General features: G+C 39.8%; 3 protein-coding genes across 11 annotated transcripts in view; 1 reads left to right on the forward strand and 2 right to left on the reverse strand.

The window, feature by feature from the left end:
* Positions 1-2,330: 2,330 nt before the first annotated feature.
* On the reverse strand, positions 2,331-7,073 carry LOC119474619 (homeobox protein six1b). The gene is made up of 2 exons (XM_037746740.1): positions 6,206-7,073; positions 2,331-3,020 (listed from the first exon to the last, which is right to left on the reverse strand). The coding sequence occupies exons 1-2, from the start codon at positions 6,763-6,765 to the stop codon at positions 2,723-2,725; spliced, it is 858 nt and encodes a 285-aa protein (XP_037602668.1). The 5' UTR covers positions 6,766-7,073; the 3' UTR covers positions 2,331-2,722.
* Positions 7,074-15,242: 8,169 nt separating this feature from the next.
* six4a (SIX homeobox 4a) lies at positions 15,243-21,587 on the reverse strand. The gene is made up of 3 exons (XM_037746726.1): positions 20,701-21,587; positions 18,434-19,128; positions 15,243-17,494 (listed from the first exon to the last, which is right to left on the reverse strand). The coding sequence occupies exons 1-3, from the start codon at positions 21,423-21,425 to the stop codon at positions 16,902-16,904; spliced, it is 2,013 nt and encodes a 670-aa protein (XP_037602654.1). The 5' UTR covers positions 21,426-21,587; the 3' UTR covers positions 15,243-16,901.
* Positions 18,713-24,199, forward strand: part of mnat1 (MNAT1 component of CDK activating kinase) — a 43,890-nt gene continuing 38,403 nt past the window's right edge. For 2 of the 9 annotated variants that reach the window (XM_037746738.1, XM_037746731.1), the window contains exons 1-3: positions 21,616-21,763; positions 23,040-23,083; positions 23,283-23,352. Coding sequence is in view for 1 of the 9 variants with exons in the window: in XM_037746739.1 (XP_037602667.1) it covers positions 18,814-18,850 (37 nt within the window). In the remaining 8 variants the exon portion in view is untranslated. Of the gene's footprint in view, positions 18,861-21,615; positions 21,764-23,039; positions 23,084-23,282; positions 23,353-24,199 lie in introns of those variants that run through there. The other 7 variants (XM_037746736.1, XM_037746730.1, XM_037746733.1 and 4 more) reach the window with 6 other exon arrangements.

Raw genomic sequence — 24,199 nt, forward strand, 5'->3', positions numbered from 1 at the left:
TGATGAAGCAAATAGGGCTGTAACGATATACCGGTATTGACAATAACCGTGATATTTAAAAAATGAAATATTGATATCATGTTAGTAATACTGTGGTAATAATCCAGTGCTCTTAAATCACGTCTTTGTACAGTAATGGTTACAGACTCTCTCTCCACCTCCCTACACTCGTGTTTTGAGTGTAATTAATTTGCCAAAAAAGAGACAAAACGTTCAATACACAAAGTTAAAGATGAATTTCACTGATAGCACAATTATTGATTTTAATTTTCTATAGATATCATGATATCGGTATTGAATTCCTTTGGCCATGATAATCGTGTAGTGAAAATCTGATATTGTGACAGCCCTAGAAGCAAATAAGTTGAGTTTTTGAGTGTTAAACTCTTAATAAGTAACACCCAACTGTGTTTTTCCTAACTTTAACTATTGCGTATTTAGTCATAAATATTTCATGTTAAAGAGACATACTTTTAAAACAAAGTTTTCAGGGGCTTTAAGAATTATGAGTATTTCCATTTTATGCTACTTTACTTCTGCTCTGCTACATTTCTTTTTACTGCAATAAATGTATCTGACACTTTGCAGATAAAAATCAATGCATTGCATTCATGCAACAAACAGGATGCACTATTATATAGACTAAACAATCAAACAGCACATAAAATAGCTAGAATTAGCTTCACATCTGCATCTGTAATAATGATCTAATAGCATAGTAATACAGGACCAAAAGGGGCTTTTCTGTGTAGTATTTTAAAGACATTTTTGCTGCTACTTTTATACTTTTTTAGGTAAAATTCTGAATGCAGGTCTTTTACATGATACTACTTTAAAATGTGGCATTGCTAATTTTACTTAAATAATTGATCTGAATGCTTCTTCCACCACTGACTCTCACATATTAAATGTCAAAAGAAGAAACAAGTGATGATGGAAGGTCTGCTGAGGACATTCAGACAGACACATCACTCAAACACAACCATATGGATCTCTGTATAGGTGATAGATGTGGAGCACAGCCTGGTGTTTTTAGTAGACCTGAGAGGGAGGCCTCTGGGATGCAGAATACCTCAAGGTCCCTCCACTGAAGCCGGGCGTTGCAGCCCCTGCAGCCCTGCAATCTTAGCAATCAGGCAGTAATGCTGGCAGCGACTGTTTCAGATTATGCTCAGGAAATCCTCTGTGCTCTCTGCTCAAAACAATTTAGCCTGACATGAGCCCAAAAGAAGAGTGTAGGGGGGTGGGGGACCAGAGAGCTGTCTTCACCAGATTCCTCCTCTCAGACCACCAGATTCTCATAATCTGGCCAACAAAATAACTTATCTATTTGTATTATTATATCACATTGTTGTTGTTTATTATGGTAATTATTATGATGACCTCTATAAAAGTGTCTACTCTATTTTAGCAATCATATATAATTTGTTTTTTTTAATTTGTTTTGTTTATAGGGCACATTGTTGTTGTTTATTATGGTGATTATTATGATGAGCTCTATAAGAATGTCTACTCTATTTTAGCAATCATATATAATTTGTTTTTGTTTTTTTTAATTTGTTTTATTTATAGGGCAGCTATATAGATGACATCAGGCATGTGAAATTTAAACTTTTCTCATATGGGATGTTTGCCATTTTTTGCGTCAGAATATCCAGAGCTAGTATAAATAAAGGTTGAGTGGTGGCTCTTTCTCATGGCCCGGAACCGACAGAACAAACTCTCGGGGAGAGCAAAGAAAACACGGCAACAAGAAGCCAATGATCCGCAGCACTAGGGCTAAAAATGACGGAAAGGGAGAAGAAAAATTCCTCTTTCTCCTTCCTTCAGCCAAACCTGTATTATTATTATTATTATATATATATGGAGCAGACAACATAATCAAAGCAACCAAAGCTGCTTCATGCTTATATACACAACCAGCCTCCTGACAGACAGCTGCTCATGTTGACTCACATTTGGATAATTAAATTTCCCTTTATGACTCTGTGTTTGAATTTTTTGAATTACCATTATTATTGTTAAAAAAAAAAGAAAAACCCACAAAGAACCCGTAGAGCAGCTTTTAATCTTTACCACATAATTACTCATAATACGTTCCATAGAGATGCATATCTCACCAGTGTAAATCTGATTGCTTGCTTTGCATTTTTTTTTTTTGCATGTAATTTTGCAAAAAAATAAAATAATAATAATAATAATAAAAATAATAACGTCCTTTCCTCCAATTCACGATTAATTAATGGTAAATTGTCAGTGATTATAATTTGTGTTTGAAGGGCCAGAATCTATTTTTTTATTCTAAATACACAAATAACACAGAGACAAAATGTATTACTTTTGTTTTATTGGAAACTACCATGACTCTAATGGAAAACGTTACCTCTTAGTTTCCATCGCAGGACGTTTGCTATAATTCTTTTATCTCAACAAAATATCATAAATTAAGCACATATGGGCAGTCCAGTTAAGTGTTTCGTTGAGTTAAGAGTTTGTGTGTGTTCACAGGAGATGAGAAAAAAGCTCCTGTCATGTGGGGATATACAGGTTAAGAGCATAAAAGGAGTGTTTGTTCTATAACCAAATTTAACAAGTCAGTCTATATTATAAGGTATAGGCTACTATAGTGTTATTTCATACATGTACTCAATCTGATACACTTAATCAGTGTTCTTGGGTTCTTTTGTTGTTTGTAAAATAGAATGGAATTCTGGCATTCTCTTTAAGAGCCCAAATCCACGAGACTGGAGGTTAGAGGTCCCAGTAGTGAGTCCTGCAGTTGGTGCGGGTGTCCGTGCATGCTGTGCACCGGCTGAGGAGGCCCCAGGCCGGACATGGGGTAACTGGAGGCTCCGGGGTGGTTCATGGAGCCCTGCTGGAGCAAAAGCGATGAGTTCTGGTCTGGGCTCTGAGGGGGAGAAAACTCGTCCTCCGAGCTGGACATGAGCGACTTCCCTCCGTCCAGAGGAGACAGCTGGTTCTGTTTGTTGCCGCCTGCGTTGCTGTTTTCACTGTTTTCTCTGGAAAAGAGACAACAAGGAAGAGGAATGAGAGGTAAAATATAATATATTTTGGAGGATTAAAAACCGCATGTTGACAGAGAGGTATATCCTTGATGCAATATATAAATATATATATATAATTAAATCGTATCACAGCCTTGATAGTGCTACATATATCTATATGCTATATCCTTGAGCAATATACACCTCAAGTGCAACTACCTTTGTAAATGACAACAAAGGAGGAATGAGAGGAAAATACAACACATTTTGGAGGATTAAAATCCGCATGTTGACATGATATTTATAGGAGATATATCCTTGATGCAATATACACCTAAAGCAGGTGGTTAAGTCTTATTTTTAATAACTATTTCCACTCATGTTAAGCGTTATTTCCTCTCTTAAATCTTAACGGTTGACCGTTAAAAAGACGTTAGAATTCTTTTTTTAAATGAGCTTTTAGCTAACGGTTTGCTGTGCTCTCTGATAATGTGACTTCCTGTTGGATATAAACCCCATATTCTTATTACCAATGTAATATTAATACTGTTAAATATGACTATCATGTTAGAGAGACTAAACCTTATCACAGCCTTGATAGTGCTACATATATATGCTATATCCTTGAGCAATATACACCTCAAGTGCAACTACCTTTGTAAATGACAACAAAGGAGGAATGAGAGGAAAATACAACACATTTTGGAGGATTAAAATCCGCATGTTGACATGATATTTAGGCAGTGGCGGCTGGTGGAAATGTTTCTTGGTAGGGCTGTGCCACATCCAATCAATTTCAGCAAACATCCCAGTATGATTTAATGCAAAAAAAAGTGAAGGTATCAAAAACACATTACTACTTTGCAGTTAAATAATTAACAATTATTTTATTCCAACAGGAAGAGTAAATAATGCTTTGAAAAACACACCAGTATAAAATGTACTCAGTGGTGGAATGTAACTAAGTACTTAAATACAATTTTGAGGTACTACTACTTTACTAGAATATTTCCATGTTCTGCTACTTTCTACTCAACTACATCTCAGAGGGAAATATTAGACTTTTTACTCCACTGCATTTAAATGGAATGGAATGGAACTACATTTGGAATGGAATGGATGGAACTACATTTGGAATGGAATGGAACTACATTTATCTGACAACTTTAGTTACTTTACAGATTCAGATTATTAATACAAAATATAATCACATTACAATCAAATTACACATTACAATCAAATTACACATATTAATGGGTGCATTCCATATTCAAAACACACAAATATTGACAATTTGTATAATTTGTATTATTATTATTATTATTATTATTATTATTATTAGTAGTAGTAGTAGTAGTAGTAGTAATGTTTTTTTGTGTGTGACTCAGAATGACTGAGATATATCTCAGATATATCCTTGATGCAATATACACCTCAAGTGCAACTTTGTTTACATTTTATTTATTACATCTACTCTACCTATTTTACAAGTGCAATTACCTCTGTTTTACATTACATCTATTTTTATATTTTATAATTCTAGTGTAACACTTCTGTTTATATTTATTTATTACATCTACTTTACCTGTTTTATTTGCTATTGTATTTAATACAATAACAATAAAGCTTTCTATTCTATTCTATTCTATAAAAAAGGGCAGCATAAAAGGCAGCCATAATTATTAATAGATAGATAGATAGATAGATAGATAGATAGTAACTTTATTGATCCCGAGGGAAATTCAAGTTTCCAGCATCACAGTTCCATAGTGCAAAACATGTTAGTAAAAAGGCATAAAAAAAGTTAGTAGTGCAAAGTACAAAAAAATATATACCGGATATAAAAATACAAGGAGATGAAGAAAACTCTTAAAACTGAATATAGTGCAGGGTTACAGCTGTGATACACGAATATTAAAAAAATGAATATAGTGCAGAAGAGACTGTTAAAAATGAGTATAGTGCAGTAACACTAAAAATATACAGTGTAGGCCTGGGCCTTGAAGAAAAACTGATCAGAGGTTCAGTTTTTTTTCTTCCTATTTGTATAAAAACATGTTTCATATCTTTTTTATGTTGGATGATATTTCCCCGATAACTAAAATAGAAAACACCACGTGTTAATTTGACTCTACTGTAACCCAGTTTAACCTTTAACACGTAGCTCAAAACGTCTCCAAAAATGTCACCTTATTGTTGTTGTTGTTGTTTTTTTATTTTTCCAACATGTATGGTGGACATGTATTATCTTCATTGCTGAAGAGGGTGTCTTTTTAAGATTACGTGTAGTTTATGTTATAATTCAGGCTCAAGTCAAACAAGACAGACAGAAAGTCATTTGTCAACAACACGCTTCTGTTTACCACCATCACTGTTATCAGGAGCTGATTCTGGGAACTACTATAGCTGTATCCGAAACGACAAAAAAATCATTTCTAACTTCTACTTGAAATAAAAGTATTTCCATCAGAAATACAAGTTATTTGCCCACTTTGCAACTTTCTTAGTGTGAATATGAAGACTGTGATTCCTGCACTTTTTTTTTTTTTTTTAAACTTCGTCTGTTTAGCCACATTTTGACCATATTTCATTCTGACTTGAACCTTAATTTGCTCCTGAAACATGCATCAAAATGTGAATAAGATTACATGTAGTTTATGTTATAATTCAGGCTCAAGTCAAACGGGACAGAAGAAAGTCATTTGTCAACAACACCTCTTCTATTTACCACCATCACTGGAACTATATAGCTGTATCCAAAATGACAAAAATAATTTCAAACCTCGACTTGAAATAGAAGTATTTCCATCAGAAATACAATTTATTTTCCAACTTTTGCCACTTTCTTAGTGTGAATATGAAGACTGTCATTCCTGCACTTTTTGTTTTTAAACACAATCACTGTTATCAGGATCTGATTTGGGAACTACTATAGCTGTGTCCAAAATGACAAAATTATTTCAAACTTCTTCTTGAAATAAAAGTGTTTCCATCAGAAATACAAGTTATTTTCCCACTTTGCCACTCTCTTAGTGTGAATATAAAGAATGTGATTCCTGCACTTTTGTTTTTAAACTTTGGCTGCACAATTTTCACCATATTTCATTCTAGCTTGACCCTTAATTTGCTCCTGAAACATGCATCAAAAAGTGACTATTTGTGTGTATAAATGACAGGCTGTGTCAGGCAGCTGCACGTACCTCTCCTTGGCCTCCGCAGCTCTGTCCCTCTGCCGTCTGTTTTTGAACCAGTTGCTGACCTGCGTGGTGGTCAGTCCTGTGGCCTCGGCCAGCTCTCTCTTCTCCCTCGGAGACGGATAAGGGTTGTGCGTGTACCACTCTCTCAGCACACCCCTGGACTTCTCCTTAAAGCAGTAGCTGGTCTCCTCTCCGTCCCATATCGTGCGTGGCAGCGGGAATTTCCTCCTCACCCGGTACTTCCCCACGGCTCCGAGCGGCCGGCCGCGCAGCTTCTCCGCCTCCACGTAGTGCGCCTTCAGCCACAGCTGCTGCAGCTTCGGATGGTTGTGCGGAGAGAACTGGTGGCTCTCCAGGATCTTGTAAAGCTCTCTGAAGTTACCCCGGTGGAAAGCCACCACCGCCTTGGCTTTGAGGACGCTCTCGTTCTTGTGGAGGTGATCGCAAGCCGGTAGAGACCACAGGAAGCGGCCGAGCCTCTCCAGGTTTCCTCCCTGCTGCAGCACCTCGCAGACGCACGCAACTTGCTCCTGCGTAAACCCGAATGACGGTAGTATAGACATGATGTCCTCCGCCCAAAAGGTTGGTATCCAAACCTACAGCTGTCCGTTTATTTAGTGTTTTACTTTCTTGCAATCCAGCGCAATACCGTCCGCGCAACACAGGCCCTATAATAAACTATCCTATAATAAACTATCCACTCTCCACTCCAGCTCCTGATGCGCGCAGCAGATTGGGGATGTTGATTGTTGGGACAATTTGTTCCTGTTGGAGATATGTCAGGCTTAAAGGGAGCCTGTGCGTTTCGGTGATTGGCTCTCTCCCTCCTCTCTGCCCTGCACCGTGTACAGCAGAGCAGGACTGAGTTTGCAGCTCCGTTTCCTCCCCAGAGGCAGTGCGTCAGGGGCTGAAATAGGAGCGCTCCTCACCTCCCACCAACCCACCCCCACACAGTCCCTCTCTCCAGCTGCACCACCTAAACACTAATCAATTATTACAGACCTCTTAAGAAGAAGCCTTATTAACATGTTCTGAATGCACATCTTCTGTAATGGTGGAGACCACGTCTCATGCTGGACATGAAACAGACATTGCAGGACTACTATTTGCACTGACACTTCTATTTATCTATTTATTAGGTATTAAGAAAGCCTTATTAACATGTTCTGAATGCACATCTTCTTATCATTAACACTAGTAAGACAGAATAAATTACTTTTGGCCTTCCTCCTGACTGTCAGCTGCCTCCAGTTACAATTCATAATGTAGAAATTAAACAGGTCTCTTCATACAAATACCTGGGAGTTATGATGATAGACTCCACCCTATCATGGATCATTGAATTTACTTGCAGCGCATTTACTTTCTTTGCAGACTCAGATCATTTGGAGCCAGTAGCAAGATTATTATTTTTCTATTTTTCAGTTCAGTGATTCAGAGTGTTCCTGTTGTACTGCAGCACAGCCTGGCTCAGTAGTATATCTGTAAAACTTAAAACTAAACTTTATAGCCAAATCAAAATCTGCGCTAAAAAAGATCATTGTCCAACCTGTGACAGCCTCCTTTCAAGCAGCTCACAACAAGAGTATATGCTCAGACTTGCAAACAGCATCTCTTCTGATCACTTACATGTTTTCAATTGGGAATATCAACTTCTGCCCTCTAAGAGGCGATTCAGAGTCCCTACATTTAACCACATCAGGCTAAAGAATGCTTCTGTCCATCAGTCCATCTTGTTACTAAATAATAATTAATGTGCTGCTAAAGAATCCAGAGGACAGATGGGAATTTTGTAATGGGTTATGTATGAATAATGGTGATGTGTGTTGTTTTTTTGTCTGATGGGTCTTACTTGTCTGTCTGTCTATGGTAACAGTTTGTCTATTGTATGTGTACTTTTTCTCAAACTGAGCTGCCTATGGATGCAAAATGAATTTCGGTACAAACTGACAATAAAGTTGTATCGTATCGTATCATATGGTATTGTATCGTATCGAATGGTGGCGACTATATAGGCTTCCAGATTTCCCCACATGGGGGTCAAACCAACCACAGCATCTCCATATACGTTATCAGTAATCACAGCCAGTGGAGGGTGAACCCACAAAAACACAACGCTTTTTATCTGAAACAGACATCATGAAACAGACATTTCAGGTCTACTATTTGCACTGACACTTCTATTTATCTATTTATTAGGTATTTATACAAGGATAACTACTGGAGAGTCATTGGCTTTTTATATATATATATAGCACTTTTAAAGACCTGATTGCTTTTATACTGCTTTACTCTGTTAATCATCCTGTCATCCACTTTTTATTGTGCTGCACCATCACACTGTGTTATGTTCTATGTTTGTGACTATTTTTGTATGTCTGTGCTTGCACCTTGGTACGTGAGCAACGACATTTCGTTTTAACCATGTACTTTGTATGTGGAAAAAATGACAATAAAGTTGAACTTGAACTATAGAGGCTTCCAGATTTCCCACGTTGGGGGTCAAACCACACACTGCATCTCCATATACGTTATCTCCACTATATATAATATCCTTTAATTCTAATGTAACCTATGATTTTATGGACAAATAGGTTTAAGATAGTTTTCAAAATACACCAAAAAAAATCTCAACATTAGGGAATGTGAGCATATGTTTAGACTACTGATTTTATTTTTATTTTTTTTAATATATATATATATATAAATCAGGTAGAATGACTGCAGGATATCAGGTTTGGTCAGGCCGATGAATGGTGTAAAATCAAAACTTGGATCATATGTTCACTTGTTTGCATGGTTTAGTTGACTATTTATCAGAGACTATATAGGCTTCCAGATTTCCCACGTGGGGTCAAACCACACACTGCATCTCCATATCAGTAATCACAGCCAGTGGAGGGTGAACCCACAAAAACACAACACTTTTTATCTGTAGTTGAAAGTTTATCCACTTTTAAAGTTAAAGCACACCTAAAACAGCTCACATAATCAACCCATTGTTTTCCAGTTAATACATATAAAAAAAAAAAACCCGATATATAATTAAAAATCTTAATTCATTTTTTGGTTATTTTTTTATTTTTTATTTTTTTGGAGGTTTATTTACCATCTCAGCTGATCGTGGGTGACGCCCACCACCTTAATTACATGCAGATTGAACATTTTGTTGTGTCCTGCACCTTTCATAGTCTATTAATTACCAAGGCCGTTTATTTTATGAGGTGATATAATTTAATAAGTTCCTATGATTGTTGGGTGCCATTACGCACTTCTTTTATATGAGAAACCTATATACTACCTGCCAAACGTGTTATGGGACATAGACCACCAGTAGGAAACCAGCCACTTAAGGATGTGTGTGCGTGTGAGTGAGTGTGTGTGTGCGTGCGTGTGTGTGTGTGTGTGTGTGTGTTCCCACTCGTAGGCCTATACATTGGCAAAATATATTCTGCAATGTTGTTGATTATAGTGAAAGCTTTGTTTTTATACAGACAATTTCCTCCCTTTTTGTCTATAGATTTGAACATGAATATTAAATACTTCCTGGATAGATATAACAGACCCCTCACTCATTTAATTTGTTGTTTTTTTGCTTATTTTTCTGCTTATTGTTCCTACATCATCACGTGTTTTTGCAGAGGTCCTTCCAGCCTACATTTATATTTCAAGGATTAGACGGGCACCGCGCTGGCTCCAGTGTTTTCTGTGGGGTGAAACACTAAACCAATCCATTAGTAAATGAGTTCTCTGCCACACTGGTTCTTGGTGGTGCAGTCGTTGGTTTGAGCCGAATAGATCACATTTCTTTATCTGCACCAGAGTCTGAAACTAAACTCCTTTTTCAAAATGTTAAGAAACAAAGATTTGACCTAGAAAATAACATTTAACTTAAAAACAAATTCACACGAAACGTTTTGAGAAGATTTTGTCTTCCACTCTGGAATATCCTTTAATTCTAATAACCTATGATTTTATGGACAAATAAGTTTAAGATAGTTTTCAAAATACACCAAAAAAATCTCAAAATTAGGGAATGTGAGCATATGTGTACTGATTATATATATATATATATATATATATATATATATATATATAAATCAGGACTGCAGGATAATCAGTTTTTTTCAGGCCGATGAATGGTGTAAAATCAAAACTTGGATTATATGTTCACTTGTTTGCATGATTTAGTTGACTATTTATTAGAGACTAGACTGGACCTAAACAGCTATTTTTCCTCCTGAATGGATGACATTGAGGAAATATCAGATTATTTTCTGAATCACACTTGAATTCACTGTTATTTAACCATATCTGCAAGGTTTTGGAGTTAATTTTAATTGTTTTTAGCAATATAATTTTAGCAGTGTCATCAGCCTGCAGAGGAGCAATAGACACAGATCATTTTTATATTAATGAATATAAAAGTAAATTCTGTTACAATTTATATTAGGCTATATAAATGTAAAAAAAACAAAACAAAAAAAAAGCTTAATTTTCATGTGTTAGGGTGACAAGAAAAGAACATAGATTGTGTTTTTAAATAAATGTTCTCATGTCAATTTGTCCTAGAAATGTTTTTAAAAAAAGATGTGTGCAACTTATGTAAAAAAAGAAAAAAGAAAAGAAAAACACTCCTAATACATTTAAATTGCTCCAAAAATCAAAACGGTGCATCAAAATGTCAAAGAAAGTTCCTAGAAAGAGTTTTTATTTGTGTAAAAGTCTTCTGCTGCATGAAGTTTTTTGATGTGATTGGGTCAGGGTTAGGGCAGTGCTGTCTCAACAAGGCCATTCATGCCATATTGCATAAACCTAATTAAATGAGTATACTTTCTAATGCAAATGAAGTGTGTCTTTAGTGGACACACTGGACTCTATAGCAGCAGCAGCAGCAGCAGCAGAGAGCAGCAGCAAGCAGCAGCAGCAGCTTCAGCAGCAGCAGCTCTCGGGCTGTGTGCGTAAAACCTCAGTGCTTCAGTAAATGAGCTGTCTGATGAGCGCCTCTCGGGTTTCTCTAATATCTCTACCACATTGCGCCGCGCCTCCTCCTTTAACCCGAGCAGCCCGGGGGGCGAGATTATTTCAAGATGTTGGACTCTCTCCGCCTCTAACACAAGTAATGCAATACTTAGGTCGGCTATCACTCGTTACTCCTCTCAGAGTGCATGGGACTCACAGGATTCCTTATATTCTCCTTATTTTCTCTCTCCGTTAAACTCCTCTGTTACCTCCAGCATTAACTCAGCCTGGAGGCGTATATAGGGCTGCTAAATATGATGGATATTCCAGGTTTTAGTCATGGCCTTTTCCGGAAAAAACTCAAATGAGTCACAATGTTTTTCACCCCGAGAAAAAAATCAACTTTTGTGCCATTTCTCATTAAACTTATTTAAAGGTCCCATATTATAAAAAAGTGAGATTGTTTTTTTTTTATTATAAAGAAGGCTTCAGTCCTATATAAATACTGTGAAAGTATCGAAACACTCAATCCACAGGGAAATACACACAGCCCTGTATTCAGAAGCTCTGCATTTGAAACAAGCTGTCAGGATTTCTGCCCATTTGTGATGTCACGAATCTACAATATTTAGACCATTTACACAGTTTTAAACATAAATATTCTAAATGTGTCCCAGTTTATTTCCTGGTTGCAGTGTATGTGAATGTCATCAGCTGACAGGAAGTACACATGGACCCAAGCTGTTGCCTAGCAAAGCAATTCTGTTGCAATTCCGTTGCAATTCCGTCAAAATGCTCTAAAACGGAGCGTTTCAGACAGGGGGTAAATACAGACATATTCAGGCCGACAGTACGAGGAAAATAAAGCGTTTTTTTGAACATTACAGTATGTAAACATGTTCTAGTAGAAACACAAAATACAAGTATGAACCTGAAAATGAGCAGGATATGGGATCTTTAATGTGAGAAACATGAGCCCTTTCCTTTGTTGAATTATTCCACTTCATGACAGCTATTTGGAGGTGAAAACGACTTATTATTAATTATTGATAGATGCAGTAGCATATTAGAGAAATTCATTACACCATGCGTTACTGGGAAAACGAATGAAACGGTGACACTCCGGTCCATGTGGGAGAAAACGAGAGAAAGAAAACTCAAAAGCAACCCAGAAAACACTTCATAAAAATGTCATCATCAAAAAGCCCGGGTTTCCTATTGGAGAGTTTATTTTTTTGAGAAGGAAAAGTGAAACGAGCACTGGCTCTCTGAACAGATGGTTTTCACTCCATCTAAATCCAAAGTGCTATTTCAGCTGTATCGACTGGAACAAAGCCGATACTGTTTAAATTAAGTGAAAAATGTCTCATTTGGTCCCCAGGGTTTTTTTTTTTCTTTGCTTTATTTTTTGGGAGGGACATTCAAAGGTGTCCTCTTACTAATTAGAATTTATTTATTTATCTAAAACATCAACATAACCAACAACGAAGTTAATTTATATATGTCAAGCTTTCTCACACACACACTTGGCAATCTATTTATTTATTTTCTTATAATACAATATCACAAAAATACATACTAATTGACTTTACATTTGCACATTTATTGACACATTAATTAAATCTAATCAATAGAATATAATTGGTTTAATCCAAGAGGTCCTAAAATGTGTCTTTAATTAAGAGTTAAAGCGGTTTTATTCTGTGAGGTGAAAGGCAGTGAAAAAAAAAACTCCTCTCAAAACAAAACACAACTGTTGACATGAGTGAGTTAAATGAAATTGGAGCTGCAATTATCAGCTTAACAGAGTTTCCTGTCATGTTGGAAAATTAGACCTGGTACAAGTGCACTGGGGTTAGCCCCCCCATCAAAATCATTAGGCATTTCCTCAGAGGACCACCTCCACAAATATGCAATTACAGGCCTCGGCTTTTACAGTGCTCTGCTCGGTAAACACGCCCAGGGCATGTGGAGGATTTGTTTTAGGGAAATACTTTTTTTTTTTATTTTGCTACAGGGCTGGAGTAAGTAAACAAACCAGAGGGATAGATAAACACATAAACAAACAAAAGGAAGGATTTAAACGCCTTGCTACACCTTGTGTGCCTGCTGGCAGGGAGGGGGCGCCATGACAGTGACTATCATAGATTTAGCTCCTCAGAGGATGCATGTGTTTTAGCAAATGACAAGGTTTTAGAAGGCAGAGCAGCAGGTGATCATGTCAGGCCTCATCTGCTACTGCTCCTGTTACAAAGTGCTGTTTTTTTCTCTTTGGGGAACACTGTGGTGTTGCTGCCTCCCAGCTGCTGCCTTCTGTGTGTCACTTAAAACTTGTCCCTCTGACTTTCTGTTCCTCGCAGGCCATGAACAAACCAGTGAATCATGCTGGTTGCATCTACTGGATGATGAAGTGCTGCATACCTTCCGACCTGCCAAGCAACAACTCAATTATTTTAAGTGGAGGTAAGAGAAAAAGGGTTAAGGACATTTATTCCTACTGGTTCATAAACACCACCTACTTTCCACAAGCTTCGGAAGAGCCGAGAGTGGATTTAGTTTCTGCCAGGACAGGAGGGAGAAGTTCTTCTGGCATGCCTTGGCCCAGTAGTGGTGGGTCTGTAGGAGCAGGCTGGTACCCGCTGACCCCTGCCCTCTCATTAGTGGGACGTGGAGCAGTGGAGTACCGTGCTCCCCAGGTCATGTTACATATGGCTTGCAGTCTGCTGCGCCGCATTAAATGTCAGCTTTGAAACCATCTGAAAGATCAGAGGTCAGTGTTTTTAATAAGGCCAGAGTTCTGGGGGAGTTCCTTCTTTTTTTGTTTTTACTGCAAGTATGTTTTACGTTGCATGTATGAAAATTGTGGATAAAATGATCCACTACTATTGATATACTGATTTCCACACATAAAGGAAGCATTTTAAAATTCAGCAACTAGCTGTCCCCATGAAAAACTACACATCTTCTGTGAATGGGACAATCGTGCTCCTTTCCTCCTTTCCTGTCTAATTTATAGGCACAATACAAAAGGTGGAATTTGGAGTTTTCTGCGGCCCCCTCCCCGTGAGACCCACAGACCATGCTGCGAATGGGATATTGTTCTGGGCTCCAACAAAGCTGTTTTCACCCTCTTCAATATTACAGGAGGAGTTACCTGATACCTAACAATCAGCTAATCCACTGCCCATGGCGACGAGGTCACCTGTGCACAGGTAACTTTATCCCGGTGGCCTGCCTCTCCCTCCCTTTCCCGCTAGTCTCTCCCATTTTTTTCTTCTCTCTCTCTGTGCCTCAACAGTGAGCACAGACAAACAGCCTCTGTTTATTTAGGTCATCAGTTAGATCATATATAACTCCTCCAGCCAGAGAGGACAACTCCTATAATCCACCACAGACACGCTGTGAATCAAATAAAATCCCCCCGCTGTTCGTCCATTTGTCAGACTTTTGTCTCCCATCTTATCTCTCCTTGCTGGTTTGGTCGGGTGCCCACTGAGTGAACAAGCATTGGGTGGAAATGCATGAATTTAAGGAGAATCCCCTCAAGCCATGAGAGGAGTTCAGGCACTCTTCTGGACTCTGTGAGTGACAGCACCTCAGATTCATTCCTCCACATGCTGAAGTAGTGAGTAGTTGGGGTGGGGTGGGGGTGGGTGTTCGGCCTTCGCTCGGGGGAAAAGGCCATTGGATTGGACTGAGCTGCGGGGAGCTGCAGACCCCCCACCCAAAAGGAGCTTTACCTCTGGAAATCTCATTGCTGTTTATTTGAATTACAGGGGCTGAGATGAGAAAAGGAGGGCTAATGAACTCCAGGTTGCCCGGCATGTGCAAACGATCACTGCAGGTTTGCAGAGAGCAGCACCAGGCTCGCTGGATTACTGTGTGCCACTTTCCCCCCCTCCGACCCTCACAGTTTGGCTACATAGGACTCTTAAATGTTGGGAAGACACATGCTTTTTGTCTGGCATGAACTTACAGTACATTCATTATTGTGTGACTAAAATGTTGAAAAAAAAACTTAATTTTAAAGTCATCTCGAAGCTAAATTTGCCAGAAAGAATTAAAAATATCTGTTTTATGTTTTTATAAATATAAACTTTTATTGCAGTATGGAGATTTAGAAAAATACATTCACATAATTTCAGATAACAAACATATAATTCAAACTAAGATTTAAAAAACAAAACAAATGACCATCATTTTTACTATTTGCCCTCGACTCATTTTTGGTATATGACATTAAAGCACTGAGGATACTTTCACTGAAACGTCCATTCAAATTGATGGGATTGTGTCATAAATCCTGACAAAGAAAAGCATTACTAGTCCACTTGTATGAAGACGTGTGATGCACTGAGAGATGTGCATGGGTGAGAGTTGGCTGCTAGGCTGAAATGTGCTATTATGGTCACGTATGACGGCGAGGAATTAGGCTCCTGTTGTAAAAAGCACCGGACACACTCGACAAACGGGCTCCACATTCTCTTGTCTTTCCCTCAACTGACACCCAACAAATGTGCCAGTGACGGCGGCGGGCGGTAAATCTCTGAAGCTGCAATGTCACTGCCTGCACGCCAACGCAAGACTTTCTGAGCTTTCTTTCAGTGTTCTTCACAAAACAAAAGTAAAAAGGCACTAGTGTCCAACACATTATGACGCCATGCAAAAAGAGATCATTACAATCCCTTTATAGAAAAATATCATTCGTGATTACTGACATTTGGAGAGACACATCAAAATGAAACAGGATATAGTAGAGCATCATCACATCTAGTTAACATACTATGAGTTGCAGCGTTATAAACAAGGTATGATGAACAACGTGTGAGCCGACAGCGTTGACCTTTAGGTCATCGTTCATATCTCGGTCTCACAGGTTGACGATGAGGCTTGAAATATGAGTGAAATAGTGTGCATTTGTTGAGGTGTGTCAAACCCTCCAACGTGAAGGCTGTTTGAAACATCATCATGGTAGTGCAAATGCCAAAACAGACCAATGCCATTGTGTATTTTAAGTAGCAGAAAGGCACATTCGTCTTAGTCCAACACTCCTAGTTCATTTGGTATGATTTAAAGCACAGAAACAAGGTTTTGCAGTGACTTGAGAGGCATTCAAAGAGTTTAAGGTGATAACTGAAGGACACTTTTTTCCTAAATCAGCAGCGTTGTGTGTTTAATGACCTATTCTCTGTGTGTGTGCAGTCCTTTTAGTGAGGCTGTCGCTGTTTAACCGACTGAGGCTCTGTCCCTCTTCCCCCCTACCGAATGACCTTTTTGGTTTGACCCATATGACGCATTTAGTTTGGAGGAACATCCTGGTCACATGACTGGAGGCATTCCAGCACCTGCTTCTGCAGATCAAATCCACTCAACAGGAAGTAGCAGGTGTTGTCTATAAAAAATGCACATTTAAACACGGCTCGAACACACACAGCGACTTCTTCTGCTAGCAGTCGCAATGTTTCATCTCATGAACGGGGCTTTTAAAAAGTGTCATAGACTTTTTTTGGTTTATTTTTATGATAAACTGATAATGCCCGCCTACAGACAGGGCTCCCTTCTGACTAGAGTGCATCGTAAAAGTCAAATGAACACAAATAATTTAACATTTAAAGGAAATGAATGGTAAAAAAAACACACACACACACACACACGCTCACACAAAAGTAAAAAGATTCACCATATCACTGCTTGGGCGGACACGAGTGCTTCTGTGGGAGAGGAGAGAGGTTTGAGGTTAAAGGTCAGCCATGTCCTCCTCCATCTGCACTGTCTGTAGTTTGGCTAGCTCCTTCCCCTCCACAGCCTCCATCTCCCCGCACATCGCCCGTACCATCTCGCTCACGCCTCCTGAGCCCGAGCCGTCCGCCTTGTTCTCTGAAAGGTTCATGTAGTTGCTGTTCATGCCGGGCCCTATCAGGTGCGAGGGGGGCCCTCGGAGGTACTCCGCGGGCTGCATGTGGTGGCTGCTGGGGTTCGTTTGGGCCATCAGGGGCGTGCTGACGGTGAGGGTGGTGTAGACCTCTGGCTCGGGGCTGGACGAGCTGATGGCGGAGACCTCGGCGGTCGAGGCGGGACCTTGGCTGGAGGGAACCTCTTCTGAGTTGGGGCCGGTGTAGCTGAGGTGACCGTTGGGGTCCATGTGGAGCCCGTGGTGGTACGAGGCGTAGACGCCTCCCTCCAGAGGCTCCTTCTTGATGGACGGCTGGCCGGCGTTGCTCATGCTGTAGAGGACTGTGCTGTGGTGCAGGGACGACATGGTCAGCTTGTCCTGCTGCTGGAACGAGTCGTTGGAGGAACTCACTGCTACATTGTTCAGAGGCATGGTACCTGTGGTGACACAACAATGGGTCAATACATACAGTACCTCCAGTTTAGCTCCCATTCCCACTGCCGGACCCCCTACTCATTCTTCACAGTTTCATTTACAGCAGGCCTTGGCCCCCCGAAATCGCTGTTGTGTGTCTCACACACTTTGTGCTCTTTAAGCTCGACCCCGCGGCGCCCCAGGGAGCGAGTGCACAAGTCTGCCAGGACTCAACAGCAAGCTGCAGTTTTCTGTTTTTCCTTTATTATTCATCCTGGTGTAGATTCTCTGCTTTATGTCAAAGTAAGTGCTGTAACGGCTGATTCCCTGTTAGTGCGTTTCATGGCCTCTGATTGTCTGAAACATATTTCCCCTCCTCCCTGCTCTGCAGATCAAGAGTGCAATGATGATGAGTGATGGTGACTTCAGAGCTTGTTTTTATTCATCTCTGGGGTTTTCAAAGGACCACCTTCTTCTCTGTGTGTGAGTGTGTGTGAGTGTGTGTGTGGCCCTACTCTGTTGTTTCTGTCAACCTAGGAGATATAAGGATATAACATCTACATTTTGATATGAGAGTAGATTATGTCTGGATTTTGGTTATTCTAATACAGTGATGGATCTTAATTTTGTCTTTTGCTGGTCTTCAATGCTGCACTACATGCCAGCATTACATTATAGTAAAGTGAAACTTCTAATGGATTTACATGACTGCTTAAGAAGGGGAAATTAAAAGTGAAAGCCTCCAAATCCTTAAGCAATATATCCCAATTTTAGACAACATCACCAACGCCTAATCATGATTAAATGAACTGTGAGTTCAATGAGTCATAACCAAATTGTTTTGTCATTGTCAGCCATATCTGCCTCAGTATGTCAAAATATAACTCCCAAAAATAACAAAGTTATTACAACCACCCAAACATGAAGTAAGATGAAAAAATGGTGTAGTTTTCTGAACCCACCTTGTTGTGTGATTGTTGAGGCAGAAGAGAGCTGCAGAGGAGGAAGACCTACGTCGCTGTTGAGTAATGAGCTGCCATCGTTGTCGGAGACTCCACCTGGTAACTGGACCAGACTGTAGCCGCCCAGCTGCAGCGCACCTGACGAGGAGCTAAACGTGAGCACGGAGGAGCCTCCGTTCTGGGAGGCCATGGTAGGAACCCCCTCCAGCTTCACCTCTGCTCCATTCACACAACCCGAGTAGGAGGCGTACTGCAGGGCCGAGTCCTCAGCAGAACTGCCCAGTCCCTTCTCCTGTCCTGTCTGCATGTGCATGTCCATACCAGAGCCCCCCATTAACACCCCTCCAGACGGCCTCAGAGGGTTGAAGGCCAGCGGCTGGATGCCCAGATTGAGCCCATTGAAGAGGATGTTTCCAGGTGAGTGGAGGTAAGACGAGCCGCCGTTGTGAAACACAGTGGAGGAGTTGTTACTGGTCACTAGGTTTCCGTTGTAGAGACCGCCACTGCTGGATCCAGGGGGCAGCTTGATGTCCCCGATCTGCTGGATGACCACCCCACTGTCCATAGGCCCTGTTTGAATGGGAAGGGTCCCATGGGTGATCACCCCATCTGAGGAATTAGAGAGGGGCCGGGGAGACAACTCCTCGTGGCCTTTGCTAGACTCATCCTCTGTGCTGTGGTTTCCATCAGATTCACTGTGAAAAAAATGACAAATGGTGTGTCACAAAACAAAAAAAAAAGAATTCTTTGTGGTAAACCATTGCTATAAAGTGACTTAAAGCCACTTTTTGAATAACAAAATGAAATAAGATTAGATATAAAGTATTTTTCTTCCATTTCTGCACTTTTTTGGCAAAGAGGACACACTCTAAAACACCATTACAACACAAATTCAATAAAGTACAATTGGCATTTATTTCCTTTTCCACCTAACATGCTGCCAGTCACATTTGCTGCTGTATTATTATACAGCTTTGAAGAGCAGGCTGTGTTTGTGAATGTATTGCCCTCTCTTACCTCATGGAGAGCTTCACTGACAACAACCAACCAACGTCAACAACCGTGCAACCATTTGGCGCAATAAATTCTGGTGTGACAAACCGCCAGCACTGGTGGCGTGACAAAACAAATGGCTGAGGGGATTTATATGAATGTCTTTCTCAATTTAAAATGGTGCTGTCATTTAAAAACCTCTTATTTTCTGTTTCCATGAAGTCTTTAAACGATATAGAAGTAGCTGGTACAGCTTATTATGTAATGAACAAGTCTTTTTATAAAGATTGATCTAAGCAGCTGCACCACACACACACGCACACACACACACACACACACACACACACACACACACACACACACACACACACACACACTAAAACGTCTCACCACCACTTCCACAAAAAGATATAAGCAAAAACTAGTTGATACAAATATGAGAAGATCTGTTCAAGGTTATACAATTACTAAAAGTATAGTTTAGAAGCGACTTAAAGGAAATCTATAATGGTTTGTCTGTGTGTGTGTGTGTGTGTGTGTGTGTGTGTTTGTAAGTGAGAGAGAAAGAGAGAGAGGGGTCACCTCCACCAGGTGTGCGTCAGCTTTGTTCACAGAGAGAGAAACATGAAAGAAGCTACATGTCTGTCTGTGTGTGTGGAGGATTATGAAATGAAACGCAGGAGCTGATGGAAGTTCTGAGAGGAAAAAAGTGAAAAATGATTTATGTGCTGGGATGGGGACACGTGCACGCGCTAGTGTGTGTGTGTGTGTGTTCATCTCTGACACACAAACACACACTACAAATAGATAAGAATAAATGAAAGTTAATTGTTTCATCTAAACATATAATCTGGTGTCTGATAGTGAAGTCAGTGGAGTTGGTGGAAGTTAACCATGTTGTTTAGTTGCTTATGGTTTCCATGCCCCTTTAGCACCACCAACACACTTGAAACCGGATCTGAATGGCAACCAGCTTCATATTTCAAAACATTAAAAGCGTGCTCCAAACCCTTTTACGCACACTTTTTTTTTTTTTTTTTAATTGTCTCTTAATTATCAACATATAATGATTCACATTGTCAAGTCTTATACAGTGAGGAGGCCGACGGGAGATTATGAAATAAACTGCCAGGCAGAGTGAATGGTAGTGAACTACTTCCACGAAAAAAAGCTTTTGTTAAAAAAATGGTTTTGTCTTAGTGCGCCTTTTACGCACAGACGCACTCCAAATTCTAATAATGTGTTTTATATGGAGTTTGTCTCTATTTGCTCACCTTTTTGACTGTGCCTCGGACGGATTTCTGTCTCTCTGTCTCCTGTTCTTGAACCAGTTGCTGACCTGGGTCAAGGAGAGTCCCGTAATCTTGGCGAGGTTTCTCTTCTCGGCCGGAGACGGGTACCTATTCTGATTGTACAGATCCTTCAGCGCGTTTCTGGACCTCTCCTTGAAACAATACACAGTCTCCTCTCCGTCCCAGATAGTCCTGGGCAGAGGGTACTTTCTCCGGATCCGGTACTTGTCCACGGCACCCAGAGGTCTCCCCCTCGCCTTCTCCGCCTCGGAGTACCTCGCCTTGTACCACAGATCCTGCAGAAAGGTGTGGTTGGACGCGCTGAAACTGTGGTTCTCCAGAATACTGTACAGCTCCTGGTACCGAGCCTGGTGGTACGCGACGAGGGCTTGCGCTTTCAGGATGCTTTCATTACCTCGGAGCAGGTCGCTCTGTGGCAGGGACCACAGGAACCTGGCCAGCCGGTCCACATTACCTCCCTGCTGCAGAGCCTCGCAGACGCACGCCACTTGCTCCGGAGAGAAAGCCAGAGAGGAAGCGGCGCTCACCAGCAGCTCCGTGTTGCGCACCGCATCCACCGTGTTGTTGCGCTCCATGGACAACTCCACCGCGTCCACAAGCTTCATGCGCTTATCCGCCTCCTTCACATTTTCCCTCTTGATGTCATTTGCTGTTGTTGTGACTTCTCCGGCAGAAGAAGAAGACATTTTTTTTTTCTTTCAAACCTTTTCCCCACTGGTAAAGTCACTCCTCCTCCTCCTCCAGCTCGATCAGGTTACCTCCTCGCCATGCGAATAGCGATCGGATATCTGACAGCAGCTTGTAAGTAGATATCTCTCTCTCTCTCCTCTCTCTCTCCCCCTTTTCTTTCCTTCCAACGTGACTTTTACTCTGCAGGGGACTGGAGCTGGAAGGAGACTCACTGGGGTCTATCTGCAGGAGAGCCACGCTATTGGCCGCCGAGGGGCCTCATAAGAGGAGGAGCTGAGCACGAATGTTTGGTTTCCAGCTGTCAGTCATATAACAGTATATTCACCTGTGCAAGGTGAGTGGCTTTTTGGGATCGTGGGAACGGGATATCCGTGTTGTCTGGAGCTGACTGAAGCATTTTTTAATTCCAATATCATTTTTTCCTGTGCTTTTTGTGTAACTTTTTCATGATTTTATGATATGTTGTGTTTTTATTCCTGTTATTTCTTGATGTTAATGTTAAGCACTTTGGGTACCTTTTGGTTATTGTAAAGGGCTATACAAATACATTTTGATTGATTGAATATCGAGGAAATCCAGTCAATCATTGCCTTAATCTAAACTGTTTTTTTGTGTGCCAATTTTAAATGAACTCACAAAACATTAAATAAACTTTGACACTGAGACTGCACTCCAAAGGGATTTCTTTAAACTGCACTCCTCTTTTTCTTTTTATAACTTTCAGTACAGAACCATAAAATGCTGATTGTGATTGAGATAAGGTTTGAATATTGTTTGTCTGTCACAAGCCACTCACACACACACACTGGGTCATCACATCATATAATGATCCCAACATCAATGTCAGGTCAAATCTCACACATAAACACATAAACATAGAATATTTAGTAAACTAAATGTCTGCACCATAAAAATGCTGATTGTGATTGAGATAAAGTGTGAATATTGTTTGTCTGTCACAAGCCAGTCACACACTGGGTCATCACATCATATAATGATCCCAACAGCAATGTCAGGTCAAATCTCACACATAAACATAGAATATTGAATAAACTAAATTTCTGCATTAATGCAAATTCAGAGCATTTCCTCAATGACATTAAGTATGTCTGCTGTGATATTTATGTCCTACAAAAAGCACAGCTCTAAGTTTTAAACTAAAGCCAAACTATCTGTCTTTCATGAATATCATTTGAAATAACATGATTTTCATATTTTCCAAATTAAGGATTACCTAATAATCCACTGAAGGTCACAATTTAAGTATGTAAATGCATATATTTAGTCTTACATTATATTTATCCTGCTAACTTGAAAGCTGGGAAATTGATCATTTTTTGTCTTTTGCAAATAATAATTGCCAGTCTAATGTAGCACTGGAGTCTAAATTGGTGTCTGATCAATGACTGACATTTATACATAGTCAATAAATCAATATGACACATGGCTATGTCTGGGCTTTTAGTGATTGTGATATAACCTTTGAAAAGACCACCCTGTTAGTTACTATAATATCCCTTTTTCTGTCTTCATCATGCATTGTTTATTTAAGATAATACAACACATGATATATCCACCTAACTTTGAATGAATTATTTCCCCCTAAAAAGAAACTACATGATGTCAGAAGCCCTGGGGAGCAACATCTGGAGAGGTTTTTGGTTTTAATTATGTTCCAGTCCAGGCTTACATTAGATCATGGAATAGCCTATATGGCAGTAATCCATAGGGTACTGCACAGAGGAGACAGACAGTGAAACCTATAATCAAAACAGCCATTTTATGCATTCTCTCTAAATACAACCTTTGAGTGGATAATAAACCACTCAGCTTTTTTTTTTGTTTTACCTCAGACCCCCCTGGGACTCCTCGGGGACCCCTGGGTGTGCCTGCACCACAGTGTGACCACCGCTGCTGTTGGAGGTGATCATTAAATAGGAACTTAAAGGTCCCATATTGTGCTAATTTTCAGGTTCATACTTGTATTTTGTGTTTCTACTAGAACATGATTACATGCTGTAATATTTAAAAAAAACTTTTCCTCATACTGTCTGCCTGAATATATTTGTATTCACCCTCTGTCTGAAACGCTCCATTTTAGTGCATTTCAATGGAATTGCATCGGAATGGCGTTGCTCGGCAACAGTTTGGTCCATGTTTACTTCCTGTCAGCTGATGTATTTACATTCACTGCAACCAGGAAATAAACTGGGACACATTTAGAATGTTTATGTTTAAAACCGTGTAATGGTCTAAATATAGTATATTTGTGACATCACAAATAGACAGAAATCCTAACGGCTTGTTTCAAATGCAGAGTTGAATACAGGCTGTGTGTATTTCCCTGTTGATTGAGTGTTTTGATCCTTTCACATTATTTATATAGGACTAAAGCCGGCTTTATAATAAAAAAACGTGAAAATCTCACTTTATTATAATATGGGACCTTTAAATAAGTAGCAATAACTAATGCCAAAGCATTAAAATACGTTCCTCTGAAATACAGTGTTGTGGCAGAAAAAAAAGTAAATTTAACTTACCACCAGTGTCAAGGACAAAACACAAGGGTAAACATTCACACACTCAAAAAACATACTAGTCACATTTTGGAATATTATATAGAAAATATGTAATATAGCTAAAAAATATATATTTATTATTTTCTGGAATTGTTTTGAAGTTCCCTGTAGGACACCAGAACCAGTGTCGGTCTAATCCCCATTTTATTTTTCTTTAAGCGCAGTCTCAGACTAGGGCTTGGCAATATGGA

The sequence above is a fragment of the Sebastes umbrosus genome, chromosome 16 (assembly GCF_015220745.1).
Source record: "Sebastes umbrosus isolate fSebUmb1 chromosome 16, fSebUmb1.pri, whole genome shotgun sequence".
NCBI lineage: Eukaryota > Metazoa > Chordata > Actinopteri > Perciformes > Sebastidae > Sebastes > Sebastes umbrosus.